Source organism: Lodderomyces elongisporus, chromosome 6, assembly GCF_030384665.1.
Source record: "Lodderomyces elongisporus chromosome 6, complete sequence".
Taxonomy (NCBI): Eukaryota; Fungi; Ascomycota; class Pichiomycetes; order Serinales; family Debaryomycetaceae; genus Lodderomyces; species Lodderomyces elongisporus.
Window position 1 is genome coordinate 966,052 of NC_083678.1, and position 19,656 is coordinate 985,707.

Genomic DNA, 19,656 nt, shown 5'->3' on the forward strand with positions numbered 1-19,656 from the left:
ATAAACAAACTGATTAGCATTGTGAGATAGGGAAATTTGACATTTGAATGCTATAGCAATTTGCAATACATAATTAGTCGTAATTAGATTTGCTAGTAATATTGTTGCTCACCAATTTATTCTTTTGTTTTTCATCAAATTTTTTTTCCTCTCTTGTTCTTCTCTTACTTAAATATTGGCTTCGTCTACAGTGTGTTGTTTTGTATTTGAAGAATCTTCAGTTATTTGCTCTTCTTGTTCAATATTTGCATCTGCATTAGTTTCAGCATTAGTTTCCGCATTAGTTTCAGCACCAGCATCAGCACCAGCATCAGCACCAGCATCTGATTCAACTTCATCATCTATTACAAAGTTCTCACTATTTGGGGTTTTTTCCAAGTCGTTTTTCCTCTTGTTTGATCCAATATATGGAATACAGCAGAATGGGAATGGCCGCATATTAATCTCGGAAGTCTTGTTCAAATTGAAGAAAAGACTACCCCAAAAGTAATTTGATGGTGCAAATATGTGCAAGGGGCTAAACTCTCGTAATTCTGGCGAAAGCCCCTTTCCAAGATAAATAGCAGTTGTTGTAGTGAACAAGATCCAGTTAAGAATTGTGAATGGTAATAATGCTTGATAGATATGGCAGCTAGTCTTGCTCCACTCGTTATCTGTATTGCAGTCTGTTGGGAATTCTGTTGCAAGAATAATCCACGAGATCAAGTAGAGGACCATATTAAAAGTCTCGCCAAAAAGAATTATTATTGAAGGCGAGTTTCCATTAAATGCAACTGGGACCCAAAACCCAATGTACCAAAGGTATAGTAAGCTGATTATTGAAGTAATGAGGATGAAAACAGTTCTTCCAGTCACTTCATCCGAAACGAATCTTGCAGTCAATCCTAATACGATGCTTGAAACTATAGTTTCCGACAGACGTAGGAGTATACTTATTCCAATTTGAGCAGTTGGCATATCTCTTTCTTGTAAATCTATTTTCCAAGTTTCTCTCTCTAAAATTAAAGCAAACTTCCTAATTTTGTATATGAGATTGGTTAAAGGTTTGCGGTACAATTTGGTTGTAAAAAAGAAAAGAAAAATTTGGAAAGAATATATATATAAAGAAGAGAGTATAAAAGAGACAATATAGTGTATATAAACAGGTGGGGTTTAGGTGGTATTACAATTTGGCTGTAAAAAAATCAAATAAAATAAAATAAAATAATAAAAATAAAAATATAAAATTTTAGGTGCGAGAGAGAGAGAGAGAAAAGTCGCCTAAATACAAATTATTATTATTATTACTATTATTATTATTATTATAATTTTTTGCAGCATATTTTGTTTCTTATTTTTTTGGGGTTCATTTTTCTCTCTCTCTCTCTCTCGAAATATGTGTGTATATGTATATGTACAAGGTGGGAAACCAAAATGTATCATTTAGAGTATTTATTTTCCCCACCTTCTTATACTGTTGTTGTTGTTGCTGCTGTTGTTGCTGCATCTTATTACAGGATGTGTGCTGAAGAAAATCATTTTGCTGGTGCTTTTTTTCTCTTTAAGAAATATACACAACTGAATGAATAGCAATTTATATACTTTAAAGTAGACTAAAAGAAACAAAAGAATAATTATAAAAAATAATCAAAAAGGAATAATAATTATAGTAGTTTGAGTAAATTGAGCAAAACAAGTTATGCTTCCAGTACCAAGCATCAAATAGTTATTCATTTGTTGTCCAAGTCATCACTTGGAGACGAATGTGTTGAAGGGTGGGTAATGTATCCTTCTTGTGGACGTTCGTGGGCAATAGCACCATCTACAGTAGTGAAGCGAGTATTATCATTTGAATTTGAATTTGAATTTTCATTTTCATTTAAATTAGCACTAGTGTCAGTACCTGGTGCATTGGCAACAGGGTCCTGTGTTTGATAATTAGTAGTGGTAGTATAAGCAGCTCCTCCTCCTTCTCCTGGTGCCAAAGAGTCTTGTGTTTGATAATTAGTTTCTGAATCTTGTTGAATTGTGCCATTTCCCACCACTTTTTCTTCATCTACATCTTCTGCACGTTTTGTCTTGCCCCAAGTGCCAAACCATCTTTTTCTGCTTAAACCTTCATTGTCAGAAAAGATTGCTCCAAAATGAAAATTTGTTAATCCAATAGTATTGTTAAAGCCAAAAGTCTTAACTTGTGGAACCAAGGTGTAAAGAATAAAGAGGACTAAGCTTGCAATAAATAAAAACCAATTGAACAAGGTAAATGGAAGTACTGCTTGGTAGGCACGACACGTTGAAGAGTCAAACCCATTGTAGTTGTAGTAATCAAATGCACTATAGCGACCGCAGTGTGTTGGAAAGCCGTCTGCAGTTGCTGCCCATGCTGCAAGGTAAAAGATCATAAAGATGGATTCACCAATCAAAATCACCAATGAGGGTGATTGGCCATTTAAACCAAATGGGACAACAATCAAAATGTAGAAAAAGTAGACAATGTTCAATACGCCAACAGCAACCACATATGACATTCTATCCCAATTGAAGCCCAAGTCTGATAAGACAGACCCTGCCAAGGCTAGGGAGATAATTGCAAAGAGGAACTGGAAGCCTCTAAGAAGGGTACTGATCAATGGTTTTGCAAGTGCCATTATTTATTTCTTGTCCTTTGTTGCCTAAGAAAAATTGGAGATTATAAAGAAAAAAAAATTATAAAAATGGATATTAAATTATTATTAATAATAGTAATAATAGTAATATTGATAGTAAAGAAAGAAAAGGAAAAACAATTCTATGTAGGCTGTGTATGTGTGGGTGTTGGTAATTGTGTTGGTAATTGTGTTGGTAATTGTGTTGGTAATTGTGTTGGTAATTGTGTTGGTAATTGTGTTGGTAATTGTGTTGGTATGGGTCTAGTATACTGTAGTTATTGTACTCAAAGAAGTTGCAAGAGATATTGGGGTTTATATATAGCATTTGTTTTTTTTTTCTCTTTGTAAAGGAAACTAAATGTGGAATAAAGCACATTTATACAGAAAACTAAGCTCATGCAATACACTGATCAGTATAGAAGGTTGATCTATTTTACTTTCGTCATTCTGTTAACATAAATTTATATTTAAGACTAATTTTACTTATTATTATTGATTATTATTATTAATAATTTCTTGCTCTTTTTTAAATGTAAATGACCAATCACAAGCAATTTGCAACTTAAAGAAGAGACAGAAAGGGTGCAGAGGGAGGGGAGAATATATATACAAGTATGTGTAGAAATGTTCGTAAAGTGTTTTTTGTTTTTTTTTTAGTCAGCCGTACGGGGGACGGGGGGTCTACTTGTGTGGTATGTGTGGCTTTGCCAAAGAGTTACAAAACCACACACCAATTGAATAATACTAAATAGAGTAGAGTAGAGGAAAAGAGAGAGTGAAGATCTCTAACACAAAATTAATAAAGTGTTTAATAATAAAATAGAGTGATTATGATAGTGTCTGTCTGTCTGTCTGTCTGTGTTGTGATGTGATGTGATGTGTTGTGTTGTGTTGTGTTGTGTTGTGCCTATAATGTATTGTAAAGGTCGTGCAGAAATTGTATATAAACATTTATACTATATATATATACATGTATATGTGAAAATTTAAGGTTATAGATATCTTTAGATACAAACATTAACACTAACAAATTGACAAAATTAGGGCTTTGTGCATTTACGTGTTTCCATTATATATATAATTATTGTGTGCCAATTGTTTAATAAAGTTTTTTATGAATGACTTTTGGTTTTTTCCCTTTTCTCTTTTCTCTTTTCTCTTTTGATGATTCCATAAATGCTGAAAGCTTCAATATCTGCCAATTTTTGCAAGTTTATTCTGTTGAGGCTTATCTCCGCACACTTCTTCCAACTACAGTTACAGTACACAGCTAACACCATAACATCAACAGACATTATTCTTCCAACCCCCTTTCTCTTCTCGTCTTCTCGTCTTCTCCTCTTTTTGCTTTTCCAATCTACAATTATTAGCATCTAAAAGATACTCTACATGGTATTATAGATGGCAACAATACTGGTTACAACTTACCTTCTCACCTACCTGGTTTTAAAACAATATGTGATTGGATCAACAGAACAAATCTCTACAACGATTTCTTTGTTCATAGGTAGACCCATCTTACCATAAATAGAATCTTCCCAAAGATTTAAAATTTCTCCTTATATATATATATATATATATATATACATATTTCTTTACATTTTTACTAAAGAAGATAATCAACTATTTAGGATTGGCAATGCTATCAATACACTTTACAACAAATTTGTATTTATATATATATATGTATGTACAACTTTGTCTTTTTGTCATTAATAGCCCAACACATACAAACATACAAAGTATTCCATACAAACAGTAGAGAATACTCTTGCAAACTAAATCAAAGCAGAAACAAAATAGAAACATAAATATGAATTGAAAAAAGAAAACAACAACACTAGCATTGTCCTTGTTTCTATATTCATAAAAACCACATCCTAATTATCTACAATGACTAACAACAATCAAACCATGCTAAAATACTTCAAACTACTTCAAACTACTTCAAACCCTGTTCTTTTCCAATAATCCAGCTACATTATCATTTCTTTTCTTACCGCTTACCAACCTCCTCCCCCATACCTTCCCTTCCCTTCCCCTCCCTCCACATCAACATCTTTCTCTTTACTAATACAGTAAGAAAAGAAAAGGATACATGTGGTAGCACATTCCATGCTTCTTATTATTCAATTGAATATATTACATTTTTATATTTATTATTATTATTATTGTTATTTTTCTGGGGGCTTTTGTTTTCTTTTACGTAATATGAGATAAGATTACTAATAATTCACACTATATCTTAACCTCCAACCAATCTTTTTAACAAGCATTAATCTAGTATATAAAATGAGGGAAAGAGAGAGAGAGAGAGAGAAAAAAAATACAGGCACAGAAATTAAAATTAAAATTAAAATTAAAATCAAAATCAAAAATTCAATACACCTTTACAATTGATGAAAAAAACCTGGCTATTTTCTCCACTACTAACTTGTCTTTTTGTTGTTTTTGTTCTGATACTTTTAGCTTCATTTACACAATTCAAAATGAGTTTGATTTCAGCTATTAAAACTCCTGCTACAACCACCCCTGCAAAAGCAGCAATCATCTTCTTACACGGTCTTGGTGACTCTGGAGACGGATGGAGCTTTTTACCACAAATTATCAACCAAACAAAATTGATCCCCACAGATGTGGCAAACTCCATCAACTACGTATTTCCCAACGCACCACAGATCCCCATAACTGTCAATGGAGGTATGAGAATGCCAGGCTGGTTTGACATTTACGAGTTTGGTAACCCCAATGCCCGCCAGGATGTAGTTGGCTTTTTCAAAACAATCACCGATGTCGTTAAGGAATTGATTGACGAACAAATCAACAAGTACAACATCCCAGCAGAAAAAATCATCATTGGCGGATTCAGTCAAGGTGCCGCCATCTCATTGGCAACATTGGCAACATTAAACTTCAAGATTGGCGGAGTTGTTGCCTTATCGGGATTCTGCTCTCCACCAGTAGCTGAAGAATTGGAGAAAAAATACTTGGTAAGTGACGTCAACTTTAACACACCAGTTTTCCAAGGCCACGGCACTGCTGATCCAATTATTGCATACGACTTTGGTAAAAAGACTAGTGAATACTACAAGACAAAGTTGGGCTTCAAAAACTTGCAATTCCACACTTACAGCGGAGTAGCACACAGCGCTAGCGAGGAAGAATTGGTTGATGTCGTCAAGTTCATCAAGGACATTATCGCAAAGTAAAACCGAAAAAGAAAAAAAAAAGGAAAAACAATTTTTTTTTAGAAATTATAGAACCAAAATTAAAAAAATATAATAAAGGAATGGAAAACAAAATAGAGAATGAGTATGGGAGAATTGCCTAGCCCTTATAATGGCAGACACTTGTATTGAGCAGAAAGGTTAAAGAATTCGTGCGTATATATATATATATATATATATATATATATCCAAACAAAGAAACACCTTTTGTGCTTTATCGGCCGTTCTTGCTGCTTAATCATTATAGTTCTCTTTCACTTTCTCGCATTGCTCTTGTAGAACCTCATACATATAATCACTAAATTTGCACAACCCAGTCTTTCCACTGCAGATTTCATACATGCTATTTCTTTGCCAACTGTTTGGAACAATCTGACCCTTATCGTCAACTTGTACGTATCCAAACACATCCTCAATATAGGGGGTCCTTGAATATTTGGGAATCTCTCTAAAGTCATATATCGGCATAAACGAATTGGCATTTGTACCTGCCTCCATTATAAACGTAAAGTCATCATACACTTTGTTAGCCATTGCATTCTCCAAAATAGTTTCAAATTTGGCATTAGGAATAAAGTTGGAGGATGTAGGGTCAGTAGACTGCGACGACCCAATGGGAATGGAATGTGGCTGCCTCGAAAGAGAAAAATTGAATGTATGCGGAGCTTTCTCATGTATGAAGATCTGTGGATTCTTCTTATAAGTAGCAAGCAGCCTTTTCAATGAAAGTATGGGGAATTTTAACAGGTAGACTCGACTATTCATCAAACTCATCATTATCATCATATAAGGTCTTTTGGAAGGAGGGAGAAAGAAATTTTTTTCTTCTATGATTTGTGTTCTATTTCAGATCGATATATATATATATATATATATATGTCTTTTAGAAAAAAAGGTTAAAAAGAAAAAAAGAAATAGAAGAATATGCTTGTTGGTGAAGAATCAAACTTACTAGTTTGAAATAAAGTGAAAGAAAGAGTGAGTAAGTGAGTGAGTGAGATGGAAAGATAAATCTAGAAGTACCTGGAATTGCGCGAGCGCAAAATATTTAACTGTACAAACTTTGGGGGAAAATTGAGGGATAATTACATCATACATCAAATAGCAAAGAAATTGGAGGGGGTAAAGAAAAAAAGAGAAAAGACAAGTCTATTCCTTTTCAATTTTTTTTTGTTTTTTTAATTTTAAAAAATTTGACCAAAAGTAAGTACTTAACTTCTCAATTTCTTGGTACCTTTCTTCTTTGCATCTTTCTTCTTTCCTTCGTCCTTCTTTGCTTCTTCCTTCTTCAAACTCTCTTTTTTTGTCCTCTTTTTATCATCTTTCTTCTCATGCATCACATCTTCTTTTTCAGACAGTTTTCGTTTCGTAGCTTTTTTTGGCTCTGTTTTCATACTCAAATGTTTTTCATCTTCAACATGCGTCTTCACTGACTTTTTTGGTTTTTCAAACTTTCTCCAACTTTCCGACTTTACGTCTCCTTCAAAGGGATTTTCAACATTAACAAGAGCATCATCTTGATGCAAGTCATATGTTTTTAACGCCCAAGCACCTTTCTCCAATACTGCAGGGGATAACTCGCTGTTTGCTTCTTTTAGTAGATCATAATAAACAGGCAACAATTCATCAGCATATTCCTTAACGCTATACTTTATCTTTTTTGTATGGTCGGCATTTGCCTCATCAAAAACATAGTACATAAAGCTCTCGTCGCTGAAATATGGAGGAGCTAATCTCGGGAAAATTGAACAAAGACAGCTTAAAAGTAGACTAGCCGTTGCAGGGCCAACTCCTTTTAGCTCACACAATATTTTGAAAGTTGATCTTATAACCTTGGAATAATTTTGCAACTCATCCTCAGTAGCCTCTATCCAAAAATGTTTAGGTAACTCTTTTAGATAACTTAGTATATTTTGGAATCCTCTCTGGGTAACTTCCTTAACGGTCTCTTCACTATTTGACTTTATCAATTTTGGCAATGATGGTCTAAATGTACCTTTGGCAAGTTTCCAGTCCATTAAATTAACCAATTCTGCTTTGGTTATATATGTGAGCTTGTCATGTGAAGATGTAAATCGTTTCTTTAATAACCGTGGTAACTCCTCATTTTTCCAATCATCCAACTCGGCAAAAGTCTTTGTCCCATCGTCATATCTCTTGGGTATCTGTTCTGATAACTCCTTGATAATCAGTTTATACAACTTGTCATTCGCCCTGCAAATATACTGCAAACTCATGGTGCCATTAAGAAATATTTTGTGAAAAATAAAAAAAAAGAAGAAGGAAAAGATAAGATTAGAAAAATTCAGATAAAAAATTTAGCAGAATCATAATAAGAGAAGGGACAGGTGACTGTAAACTATGGAAGGTGGGGGAGGGGGGAAGGTGACGTTACTCAAACGCGCAATTTTCCAATTTTTTCTTTTTTACCACGCGCAAACACAACCTATATGTGTATTTTTGTATAGCTATATATATAAATAATACAGCATTGGGGAAAATTCTTATGACATTTCATAAATACTCATAAAGTTTCCAAAACTATACATTGTTATTGAAAAATCTGATGATTCTTTGTTATGTATTAAGACCTATTTACATTTAATGAAGGAAAGAAAAAAAAAATTAAAGTAAAATAAAATAAAACCCCCAAAGTTTACTCTAAATCAAAAACCTTAAAACCTCTTTTTTGGAGAATAGGTTATTGGTATTTTCAAATCAAGCCATATATTTTGAATGAGTGAAAAAAACTGGGAGCTGATCCAATACAATGTCAATGCCGCTGGTGCATGTATAGAGATTGCCATCATAAACACAATTGATAACCTTGAGAAATTGGCCACTGCATCTGTCAACGTTGGTCTGTATTTCAACTTCTGTGTTAAACGCGAAAGCTCCAATGTCTTGAAAGTCCACTCGATATTGCACAAGGAAATAATTCCCAATATCACTGGGAAAATATGCGCCAGATCTGCAATAGTAAGGTCCTGGAACCAAAGACAACCTTCGGTATAAAGACTAGGGTCCAAAGCCTTGTTGTGTATATTATCCCAAGATGACCAACCGCTCAAATCACGCATAGTCAATGACATAATAATCCAAAGCGGGATCTGGCATGCAGGTAAAAGGAAATTCTTCCATATCTGAACACCGTGTTTTTTGAATAATACTTTTTGACGTTTCCGCACTTCTTTTGTACTCAACAATAATATTTGCTCGTAGGTCATATTTGCCAATGGTGCCTGAGCGGCCCTTGTATGGTCCTCAGTTTCTGGTTTCTGCAGAAGTGTTTTGGCCTGCTGAACCCTTTTGGCAAGATTCATCTTAAGCACTGGGCCAAGTGCACTAACTATGGGTTTTAATGAACTCTGTTTTTGTATCCTCTTTCTCTGCATTATGGCCAAGGGCAATGTCCATACTGATCTCAATGCAAATGTACTCAAGGGGATTAGAGCCCACCATGGTAAATGAGTGTATTCATGAATGGTCTGGAAGGATTCAGTAAAACCTGTTATTATGGCATTGTGGTCAAATGAGGAGAGCTGTCGTACTTGTGTAAATTGAAGCGGTACATGCAGTGTTTGTTGTTGCTGCTGCTGCTGCTGCTGCAGTTGTAGCAGTATTTGTGGCTGTAGCTGAAACGGTAGGATTGATCCACATCTATGAGTTAAATTATAACGTGCAGCAGACCTAGCTATCATTTTCCCCAATATAGTAAAGCTCTATTTGATGTGTAAAAGATACTATCAAAGATTGAAAAGAAATCTTTGAAGAAAACTAAAAGAAATTAGAGAGAAAAAGACTTAAAAGTAAAAGAAAGTAAAAAAATGTAAAAATGTAAAAGAGAGAAAAAAGAGCAAAAAAAAAGTAGGAAAACAAAAAGTGTCGCACAAAAAATCAGTAGAATTGTTGATGTAGGATGCTCAACAACTTGAAACCACAAGGTCTATACAACATCTTAAACACAACACGTTGGAACTTCATCTGAGGGAATAACATTTTCATATTTCTAAAATTCACTTTAGATATCCAGAATATTACATATTTGTTAAATGTCGACGAAATCGGAAAGAGCATGCATGCTATGCGGAATCATACAGCCAATGAAAAAGTTTAAAGCTATTGGGTGCCCCAACTGCGAGTCGTTATTGCATTTTGCCAGCGATAGTGCACAGATAGCAGAGTGCACATCACCATCTTTTGAAGGCTTGGTGGCACTTGGCCAAGATAATAAAGGGTCATGGGTGGCGAGGTGGCTAAGGATAGATAGTTTCGTACCCGGACTATACGCTGTGAAAGTTAATGGAAAATTACCACTCGATGTGGTGGACAGTTTGGAGCGAGCTGATGTGTATTATAGGCCTCGAGATGGAACGGCCGAGGATTAGAAAGGGGAAAAAAAAGAAAGAAAGAAAGAAAGAAAGAGATAGATTCTATGTATTATAAGAGTGCAATTCAATCGTTAGGGTCAATAAAGTCAACTATATATTTTGTTTTATTTTTCATTTATTTTACTAGTGGAATCGAGAGAAAACTTTTGGTGTGGACACCATAGAGTGTTCTTCTAACCCAGTTTATCTAGCTATATTCCTCTATATTTTCGGCATTATTTCTTCCCTCTTCCTTTGCTTTCCCCTCCTTTCCACCCCCTAAGCCCACCTTTACCTCTTCAATGTTTCCTCTCTCCTATACTCCAATAAATTCCTGCTTTATAAAGTTTGTTCTAAAGACAAAATGGTTTGTTTAATCGCTTTCAAAGTTGATGCTTTGTTCCACTCGTTTCTGTCTGTCCAGATAACATCCATTAGTCTAGCCATCACAAGTTCTAATTTCTCAACATTGTAACTCTCAGTGAATTCCAAAACCTTGTTTTTTAATGCATCTACTTCAACTGTATCGAGCTTGACCTCCTTAGTAGTGTCAAAATTTACTTCAGATTCAGCTTCAGATTCTGAATCTTCTTCCATAGCAACATCTCCTAACTTTTCGGCTTCTGTAACATTCTTGCCATCTTGCAGAGCAATTGATTCATTGTTTCTGCTAAGATCGTTGTTGTTGTTGTTAATAGTAGCAGTAGCAATAGTAGAAGTAGTAGTAGCAGTAGTATTATTATCGCCAGTATCATTGATAATACCGTTAATATTTGATTCAACCCTCACAGGTTCATCTACTCTATTACTACTCAATACCATGTGTATAGAACTATTGTTGCCCTGTGGTTGCTCAGTGTCAGCTTTTATTTCACTGTTGGGTGCCACCACTTCCGTGTTGCTGTTGTTGTTGTGGCCTTCTTCAGCAGGTGCCAATATCTTGGCTTGATCAAGAAGAGTTGCATCTGCTGCTACTAACTTTTGCTTCAACTTTTCATGCTCACTAAGCAATTTCTTTTGCCTAATCAAATCCCGTTCTCTCATCTCTTTACACGATTTGATAAACTCGGGAGTTGAGAAATCGTCGATACCAAATTGTGCATTTGTAATCATTTCGTTTGCCTTTAAAACACGATCGCGGTCACCAGAAGTAATGCTATCTTTCAAAATTAGCCTCAAATCTTTTAAAAATTGCTTAGGCTCACTATAAAACCCATTCCACAACCGCTCCTCAATAGTATCCAAGTCCATATTATAATAATTATGGCCCGTGGTTAAATCCTTGATCATATTTTCACAACCGGGATCCTCTGAACGAATGTACAAAACTTGGTAGTTGTTGAGCGGGTTGTCCAAAACAGAAGGATCAAACAAATGGTAAAGTAAGTTCTCGTCAACAATTGGCTTCTTAAATCGTTTATAACGCACTTTGAATAAATCCATCAAACTTGCCAACTTAATCTTGAGCACATTCTTTAATTTTGTATCGTTATACTCTTGTTCTTTCAATTTCCTCTTGGCAATTTCCCCATCTGATGCATTAATCTCTTGCTCGACAATTGGCAACACCTTTAGTTTTCTTTTTGGTCTATTTTGTAAGTCATTGATAAATTCAAAAGGTCTCATGGCAAGTGTTTTCCACAAGGTTTCAAAGAATTTATCTCTTTCTTCTCTTGTCGGAATTCTTAATGAGATATTATTTGTTGGACTTTCGAATCCAAATAATGCTCTGATATCATGGGGCAAGTCGCCTACTGGACACTCGGCAATACCAAGCAATAACACTTTTTCATTGCTCTTGAGGCCACGAAGCAAGCTAGTCAACGTTGCTTTTGCCGAAAACGGTAAAACCTCAAACCACACATCTATACTAGGAATCAAGATAATTGCGGGTTGGTGTCTCTTGGCTTCAATGAATGCTTGGATTATAGTCAGCTCGGGCGTGCGAGTGGAGTCTCCAAACATCGTTCCTAAATCTAAAGATTGTACTTGAAAACCCTCTAAATAATTGAGAATGGCTGCACCGAGGTATTGCTGGCCATTACCCTCAGCCCCGCTTATCAATAAATGAGGTTTACAAACTCTTGAACTTTCCAAGTTTTTCAAGAGCTGCTGCTTGTAAAATCCACCATCGGGATCATTGATTGTTGGATCCAAGTACTTTGCCTCTTCCAATGCAGTCATTTTCTTTTTTCCTCCTACTAAGGTGGAGGAAATTGAAGAAGATGAGGCCGGAAGCAAATTATTCAATTTAGTAATGATATGATTGAATTCGTGCTCTAACAATGGCTTTAAGCGGTCAGGAAGAGGAGATGAACCTCCCGAAGTAGATCGTGCGCTCGAAGGAACAATTTTATCCAAAGCTTGCATAAAATCTTTGGCAATCACTTTGACTTTTGATGGATTGACTTGCAATTTGTGGTTGCTTTCATATATTTGTGGGTATTTCCGTTGGATACTATTGAGTGCTGCCTCTGTACACAATGCTCTCAAATCCGCACCTCCGTATCCCTTAGTGAGCTCTGCCAAATGGCCTATAAATGTATCGTCTAAAGAAGGGACCCATTTCCGCGTTTGGATCTTCAAAATCTCTTTACGAGCATTGATATCAGGAAGTGGAAAGTAAAACTCTCTATCAAATCGACCTGGTCTTCTTAATGCCGGGTCTACTGCATCTGGTCTGTTTGTCGCACCAATCACAATAACTTGTCCTCTATTATCCATCCCATCCATCAAGGCCAATAAAGTGGACACAATACTGGCGTGGATCTGTTCCTGCTTTGATGAACGCACAGGTGCTAACCCATCAATTTCATCAAAGAATATAATCGATGGTTGTTGGTTTTTCGCTTCTTCAAAAAGCAATCGAAGCTGTCTTTCTGCCTCACCAACCCATTTACTCAAACAATCAGCACCTTTTCTCATAAAGAACGTGATTTTTCTCTCAGAAGTGGAACAGCTTGCAGCAAGGGCTCTAGCCATCAAAGTCTTACCTGTACCAGGGGGACCATGGAACAATACACCTCTTGGTGGAGTAATCGCAAAGTTTTGGTAAAGTTCAGGGTACAACAATGGCAACGCAACCATCTCTTTCAATTGATTAATATAGTTGTCCAAACCTCCAACTGCAGAAAAATCAATATTCATATCGACACCCAAAGGATCGGTATCACTAAGGTTATTCTTCTTTTTCTTGTCATCTGACCCACCAGTTATTAATTTGCCCCCGGTAGTCTTGTCCTTTTTCGGTACTTTTTTCGAAACTGTTGCTTCACCATTGATTGGAGCTATTTCATCTTCAGAAGAATCTGAATCACTAATGTTATTTCCTATGGCAGTCAAGTTGTTCTCATTGTTGACTCCTGGTAATGGGATCCCTCCTGGAGGAATGTTTGTTCCAAATAGTGATATTACGTCGCTACCACCAAAGGGACCTGCCGTTGGGTACAATAGCTGTCTAAATTCGTTTTGCCTTGCTGGTCTACCTCTCCTACCTCTAACACCGGTTGGAGTAGTTGTTCTCTCAATCGGAATATCATTCATTATTGGAGGCGGAATTGTATAGTCGACACGAGCGCGCTGTCGTAACTTGTGTGGGGCCGGTTCTGATTCATGGATCGGTGAGGAATCGTATAGTTCTGCAATTTCGCGCTTAATATCATCGTCATCGCCTTCTTCAATCGTTGTATTGACCAAATTATCAGTTTCTTCGAGAAACTTACCCGATCGTGTAGTTCGTCTTGCCTCTGGAGTTTGTGTTCTTTCCTTTCTCGTTGTATTATTATTTCTTTTCTTTTTCGATTTTGATCTCGATCTCGGTTTAGATTTCGATTTCGATTTCGATCCAAACAGAATATCATCTTCTTCGTCCCATTCATTCTCGTCCTCCACGATAAATGCCTCACGTTTTTTTCTCTCAACAAAATCGTCGTCATCAAGCAAGAGATCATCATCATCATCGTCGTCGTCGTCATCATCGCTACCATGAAAGTCTTCGTCATCGGACTCCACATGTCGTCTGCGACTCCTACTTCTTCCTTGTGAGTTCAGTTGACGCTTCCTTTTCCTTGGTCGAGAAACCTCATCCTCGTCAGACTCGTCATTGAATGCATCCTCGTTATAATCCTCTTCGTCGTCATCATCTTTTTCTGGCGAGGAGGGCTCAGCAAGTGGATCTTCCTCCTCCTCCTCCTCTTCTTCATCATGTTCTTCTTCTTCATTCTTCACAGCAACCTCTCTCCCTTCATTTCCAACTTCATGGCCATTTTGTTCACTTGAATTGCCATTGTTCTGGCTAACAGTGTTCTTTGCTAAATCCACTTCTTCATTAACTGCTTTCTCAAATTCATTGTATTCATCGTCTTCATCATCCTCTTCCTTGTATGATGCTCTTTTCAAGGACCTTCTCTTTGGCTTATGATCATCGCTCTCTTCAGAAGAGTATTCATCGGTATCGTATCTTGTAGTATTTTTACGCCGCATTTTCAATTAATTATAAATTGGTTTTTAATTGGATTTTTGAATTGTGATTTATGGAGTATAGATTTATCAAGCTATGAAATATTGAAAATAATAAGTTGTATCACGGTCAAGAATGTGTAAATTGTGCTCTTCCTAATAAAAAAGGCTTTGAGAAGAAAAAAAAAAAAAGAAAACAAAGAAAAAAAAAGAATAAATGCAACACTTTAAATACTCTAGACTTTGAAATCTTTGATTATAAATTGAATTGCTTTAATCTATTTCCCTTCTATCCTTAGTTGTTGAATAGAGCTTGAGCTTTTTAATGGAATTCATTTGCTTTTATGAGAATTGTTTTTGTCTGAGAATAAATATAAGTGCGAATTTTGGAGTGGGAATTGTTTTGGTGCGCGCACGCATTTTTGGCCCATAGTTAAGCACTAGGATCAACATCACCAAACACCTGAATGCAGAAAAATTTTAAACAAACCCACTGAGAACAACTTTTTTTCGAGCTTCTCCTACTTGTGATCAAGTGTTACAGCTGCTACAAATTTTTTTTTTCAAGTAATACAGTAAAGAGCAAGGTTTTGACATTTTGATGTTTAGGGATTCTCTATAGTTTGTGTATAACTAAGAAGAACAATTTTTTTTTTGTTCTTTCCTAGGTTTTTTGGTTTTACACCTGTAAAACTAATACACTTACTGGCAACACATCTTTCATTATCGAAATGGTGAATGACATCAACTGTAGTCTGTGCTGTTGTTCAGTTTGCAGCCATTAAATTTTTGCACCCAAAAAAAAGATGATAAAAAAAAAATGAAAAACAGAAAAATTCTGCATGGTATATGTAATCTCTCCCGGCCCTTTTCCCGGCCCCCCCTCCCACAATTTTTCTTCGACTGTTGAAGGAAAATGTTTCCCCCATTCTCGCACAGCAGAAGGGGAAAAGGGGGAGGAAGGAAAAAAGTTTTATTCTTTAAATCTTGCTGCTTAATCCCTTGTTTTTTCGTGTTATTGCTCTCTATCAAAGAATAACTATTGTATTCGGATAATGAGGAAGAAAGAAAGGAAATAATTACCAGTCACGTGACAGTCGTCCTTTCTCTCTACTTTTGTATGTATAAATTATAAAAAAAAATATATACTCAATTGGTTCTTCCATTAAACACAAATGTAAATGCTGACAAGTGTGATGGCATATGTTTCTGAGAGTAGCTTTTGCTATATTCTATTAAAAACATCTTATCTCAATGTTACTTTTGGTACAAGTTACTCTTTAGCTATAACGTGAATATATATATATATATAAATAAATAAATAAATTAGTAATGCATCGCTGAAACAAGGATATACAATCCTTTCCAATGACTATGCATTGATTTATTTACATGAGACGGTCTACTTATTTGAATATATATATATATAACTAGATATAATTTATGCAAAAAAAGGTTTTCACATATCCAAGCGGTATAACTATTTCTGTTCTGGAGCTATTCTTATATCAATTTTTTGTAAAGGCAATTTGAACTTTCCTGAATTGGCTTGTTGGCCATATTGGTCATCAGCACCAAAACGTGCAAACTCGCTAGTTCTTTTCGTTTTATCAACATTCATCCTATCCAATATAATTCCAGACAACTCGTGCATTACTGGTTGGATCAAGATAGAAGCAATCCTAACGCATTCTGAACAGATAAATGTATAGTAATTGATCAATTTCTGATAACTTTCTTTCGTTTCCTGTTGCGTTTGCTCATCGGCAATAGCAGAAACATAAGACCATGGGTGTGAAAGTTGGAATATTTGATTGGCTTGATTTATAGCCGACCACCATGCTTGAATGGCTCGGTTGTATCTATATTCCTTTACCTCGTCATTCATTACAGAGTATAATTGGTTCAAATTGGATATCAAGCTTTGAATTTCAGCAGCCACCTCATTGCCAGCCTCCTGTTTTACAAATTCGTCGATATCTTCAAATTTTCCCTGGTGGTACATCTCCACGCCACCTCTAATATCAAATCTAGTTGAGCTAATACGATTGATCAAATTGCAGTACTTGTTGATAAGCAAACCACGCGACTGATGGATAAGCTCATCACTATATTTACAATCGTCGCTAATATTTGAGTTCTCCATAAAGAAGAACCGTACAGGATCAATTCCATAGTAGTCAAGAATATCTTTGGGTTTGATCACATTGCCCAAACTTTTGCTCATCTTTACTCCATCGCTTAACCAGTGAGAATGAACAATGACTTCCTTGGGTAATTCAATACCTGCTGCAATGAGAAAAATTGGCCAATATATACAATGAAATCTTATAATGTCCTTACCAATAATATGCGTTGCTGGCCAAATATTCAGTGGGGGTGTTTGAAAACTTTCGCTACTGATGTTTTCATTGTTTTCATTGTTTTCATTGTTTTCGTTGTTTTCGTTGTTTTTGTTATTTTCTTTGTTGTTGTTGCTGCCACCACTATTATTACTGGTACCAACCTTGGTGACACCGTCACTTTGGAATTGTTTGGGGAACCCAGTTGCTGTTAAATAATTTAACAACGCATCAAACCAAACATATATTTTTTGAGATTCATCATTCGGCACAGCAATACTCCAGTTTAACCTGCTTGCTGGTCTTGAGATTGATAAGTCTTCTAATGGCGAGTTGAGCAACTCGTTCAAGATAAAATCATATCTATGCTTTGGCTTAATCCAATTTGGATTCTCTTTAAGGAACTGGATCAATTGATCTTGAAATGCAGAAAGCTTAAAGAAATAGTTTGTCTCTTCTTCAAACACAACTTCATTTTTGGTTTCCGTGGAGATTTTGATAATTTTGCCATCCCTTTCAACTTCTTCGATCGCCGTTTCTGGGTAAAAAGTTTCATCACTAACGCAGTACCATCCACTATGTGATCCTTTGTATATATACCCTTTCTCTTCCATTAGTTTCCAAAAATATTTGGTCACTTTGACATGATCATCGTCGGTAGTTCGAATGAATCGGTCGTATGTAACATCAGAATTTGCACACAAGTCTTTGAAATTCCCCGAAACTTTATCCACTAGTTGTTTTGGATCGATACCCTGTTTGGCTGCTGCAACTTGTATCTTAAGGCCATGTTCATCGGTCCCCGTGAGCATGTATGAACTTTTCTTTGGGTCCAATTTTTCCCATTTACACCGAGTGTCTGCAATTAACATCGAATACAAGTGTCCAATATGCGGCGCAGCATTGACATAAAAAATTGGAGTGGTCACGTAGAGTGGTTTTGTAGATTGAAATCTTTTGAAGCATGGGGTCATGCATCGTAGTGTAGCCATCATTTATCCTGTTTCGTAATAGTGGCGTGTATTTTCTTTGCCAGAAAAATGGTGTGGTAATTATGATGGTGGAGGTAGTAATGGTGATGCTAATGGTGGTGCTAGTTGCAGTATTCAGTTTTATTAGACTCGATTCTAGTTTGGTAGCTATATCTTTTTTGCAAGTTTTCAGTGAGACTCGCGTGGTGCCACGATTTGATTTTACACCAATACCATACAAAGACACTCGAGTTGTCTCTCTTTCAACCAAACCGTCCTTCCTTTCTCTACACACACAAACTCTCACACACTCACATACACGCCGACCTCGGCCTCTGCACAGATTCATTGAAACTTGCTCCAGAATATCCTAACAACTATCAACTAAGTGAAACAGACGTTTAATTGTAAAGTTTCAGATTTTACGATACAAGCTTGAAGCTACAGGCTTTGCGACTTATTTTTCCACATTCATATACTTATCAATAATTATCTATATAAACAGTACTACTTTCCATGAAAAAAATAAAAAAGCAGAAAAAAAAAGGAAATTGGATATTGGATATTGGATATTGGAAATTGGAAATTGGAAATCGGAAATTGGAAATTGGAAATAGAAAATAGGAAGTCGAGAATGGTGAAATTGGGTGGTTCAAGGTCTTTGCTTTCTTCATATCTCTGTCTTTTCGACAAATATAGCCATTAATGCAAAAACCGAGTAGAACATGCACAATGGATAAGCAATTAAAGGTCTTACGTTGTGCAACTTCAAGACTGAGACAAAGAATCCACTAGCTGAGTAAGTGCACCATAATACTGCAAAAGCACTGAGACTGTAACCCAACAAGTTGTCCAAACTAGTCACCACACCCAAGACACTTATCAACACTAATGGTAACAAGCAGTATCCAATCACTGAAGCTGATCTTACCAAGTCTATAGTTGTATCATTGCTCATAAACTTAAACAAGTAATGTAAACTGATTATTCCAAATAATCCTACACCATAAATGTATCCAAATTGGATCTTTCCCGCTAGGAGAAGCAAAGTGCCAAATAACAACACAAATAGTATTGGTCCTGCAAGGTCAGAATCACTCATTATATCACTTGGAATATCCTTATTCAATGGGTTTAGTACCACAAGTGTCTTTGATTTGATATGCTGGAAATTGATTCCAAGTTCCTCCAATAAAGGTGGTTCTCCAGGGTATCCCAGTGTACCAAAAGCAGCAAAGAGCCCTGGAGTTAGCTCGCCGCCACCCATTGAGCCACTCACATCACCAAACGCAGCACCAGTATCCATAGCACCCAAACCTCCAATTGCTGATGCTGATTGTTGTGGTTGGTAGGAGTAGTTTGATTGATAGAATTGCATATTTTGCGGGTTGCTCACCTGTTGCTGATAATAAGCCATTTTTCTATTCTTTTTCTATTCTTTTTCTTTTTCTTTTATTTGAGTTTTGTTTAAGCAAGAGGCGAAGTTAGAAAATAACGAAAAGAAAACAAAGGAGAAGAAAACTGAGATGTGTATTCGTTTATTGTATATAAGTTCGTTGATTCAACTATTGGATTGGTAGTTTAGTTAACTTGAGTATGTGATTGATCAATTAGGAACAGTGTATATCAAAAGCTTACACTAGTGATTGTTTTGTAAAATT

At 36.0% G+C, this 19,656-nt stretch overlaps 10 protein-coding genes across 10 annotated transcripts; 2 read left to right on the top strand and 8 right to left on the bottom strand. All coding sequences in view use genetic code 12, as the record gives it.

Moving 5' to 3' along the window:
- Positions 1 to 168: 168 nt before the first annotated feature.
- PVL30_004839 (uncharacterized protein) lies at positions 169 to 957 on the bottom strand (the record flags this gene model as incomplete). Its single annotated transcript, XM_001524936.2, has 1 exon — positions 169 to 957. One exon carries the CDS (start codon positions 955 to 957, stop codon positions 169 to 171), a length of 789 nt encoding a protein of 262 aa, XP_001524986.2.
- Positions 958 to 1,709: 752 nt separating this feature from the next.
- PVL30_004840 (uncharacterized protein) lies at positions 1,710 to 2,627 on the bottom strand (the record flags this gene model as incomplete). Its single annotated transcript, XM_001524937.1, has 1 exon — positions 1,710 to 2,627. The coding sequence occupies one exon, from the start codon at positions 2,625 to 2,627 to the stop codon at positions 1,710 to 1,712; it is 918 nt and encodes a 305-aa protein (XP_001524987.1).
- Positions 2,628 to 5,116: 2,489 nt separating this feature from the next.
- PVL30_004841 (uncharacterized protein) lies at positions 5,117 to 5,836 on the top strand (the record flags this gene model as incomplete). The annotated part of the gene is made up of 1 exon (XM_001524938.2): positions 5,117 to 5,836. The coding sequence occupies one exon, from the start codon at positions 5,117 to 5,119 to the stop codon at positions 5,834 to 5,836; it is 720 nt and encodes a 239-aa protein (XP_001524988.2).
- Positions 5,837 to 6,088: 252 nt separating this feature from the next.
- Positions 6,089 to 6,637, bottom strand: PVL30_004842 (uncharacterized protein; the record flags this gene model as incomplete). The annotated part of the gene is made up of 1 exon (XM_001524939.2): positions 6,089 to 6,637. One exon carries the CDS (start codon positions 6,635 to 6,637, stop codon positions 6,089 to 6,091), a length of 549 nt encoding a protein of 182 aa, XP_001524989.2.
- A 428-nt stretch (positions 6,638 to 7,065) lies between these two features.
- PVL30_004843 (uncharacterized protein) lies at positions 7,066 to 8,091 on the bottom strand (the record flags this gene model as incomplete). The annotated part of the gene is made up of 1 exon (XM_001524940.1): positions 7,066 to 8,091. The coding sequence occupies one exon, from the start codon at positions 8,089 to 8,091 to the stop codon at positions 7,066 to 7,068; it is 1,026 nt and encodes a 341-aa protein (XP_001524990.2).
- A 438-nt stretch (positions 8,092 to 8,529) lies between these two features.
- Positions 8,530 to 9,555, bottom strand: COX18 (Cytochrome c oxidase assembly protein cox18, mitochondrial; the record flags this gene model as incomplete). The annotated part of the gene is made up of 1 exon (XM_001524941.1): positions 8,530 to 9,555. One exon carries the CDS (start codon positions 9,553 to 9,555, stop codon positions 8,530 to 8,532), a length of 1,026 nt encoding a protein of 341 aa, XP_001524991.2.
- Positions 9,556 to 9,906: 351 nt separating this feature from the next.
- SPT4 (transcription elongation factor spt4) lies at positions 9,907 to 10,242 on the top strand (the record flags this gene model as incomplete). The annotated part of the gene is made up of 1 exon (XM_001524942.1): positions 9,907 to 10,242. The coding sequence occupies one exon, from the start codon at positions 9,907 to 9,909 to the stop codon at positions 10,240 to 10,242; it is 336 nt and encodes a 111-aa protein (XP_001524992.1).
- A 321-nt stretch (positions 10,243 to 10,563) lies between these two features.
- On the bottom strand, positions 10,564 to 14,706 carry YTA7 (TAT-binding protein-like protein 7, AAA ATPase; the record flags this gene model as incomplete). Its single annotated transcript, XM_001524943.2, has 1 exon — positions 10,564 to 14,706. One exon carries the CDS (start codon positions 14,704 to 14,706, stop codon positions 10,564 to 10,566), a length of 4,143 nt encoding a protein of 1,380 aa, XP_001524993.2.
- A 1,456-nt stretch (positions 14,707 to 16,162) lies between these two features.
- MSM1 (methionyl-tRNA synthetase) lies at positions 16,163 to 18,019 on the bottom strand (the record flags this gene model as incomplete). Its single annotated transcript, XM_001524944.2, has 1 exon — positions 16,163 to 18,019. The coding sequence occupies one exon, from the start codon at positions 18,017 to 18,019 to the stop codon at positions 16,163 to 16,165; it is 1,857 nt and encodes a 618-aa protein (XP_001524994.2).
- Positions 18,020 to 18,665: 646 nt separating this feature from the next.
- On the bottom strand, positions 18,666 to 19,373 carry PVL30_004848 (uncharacterized protein; the record flags this gene model as incomplete). Its single annotated transcript, XM_001524945.2, has 1 exon — positions 18,666 to 19,373. The coding sequence occupies one exon, from the start codon at positions 19,371 to 19,373 to the stop codon at positions 18,666 to 18,668; it is 708 nt and encodes a 235-aa protein (XP_001524995.2).
- Between the last annotated feature and the right edge of the window lie 283 nt (positions 19,374 to 19,656).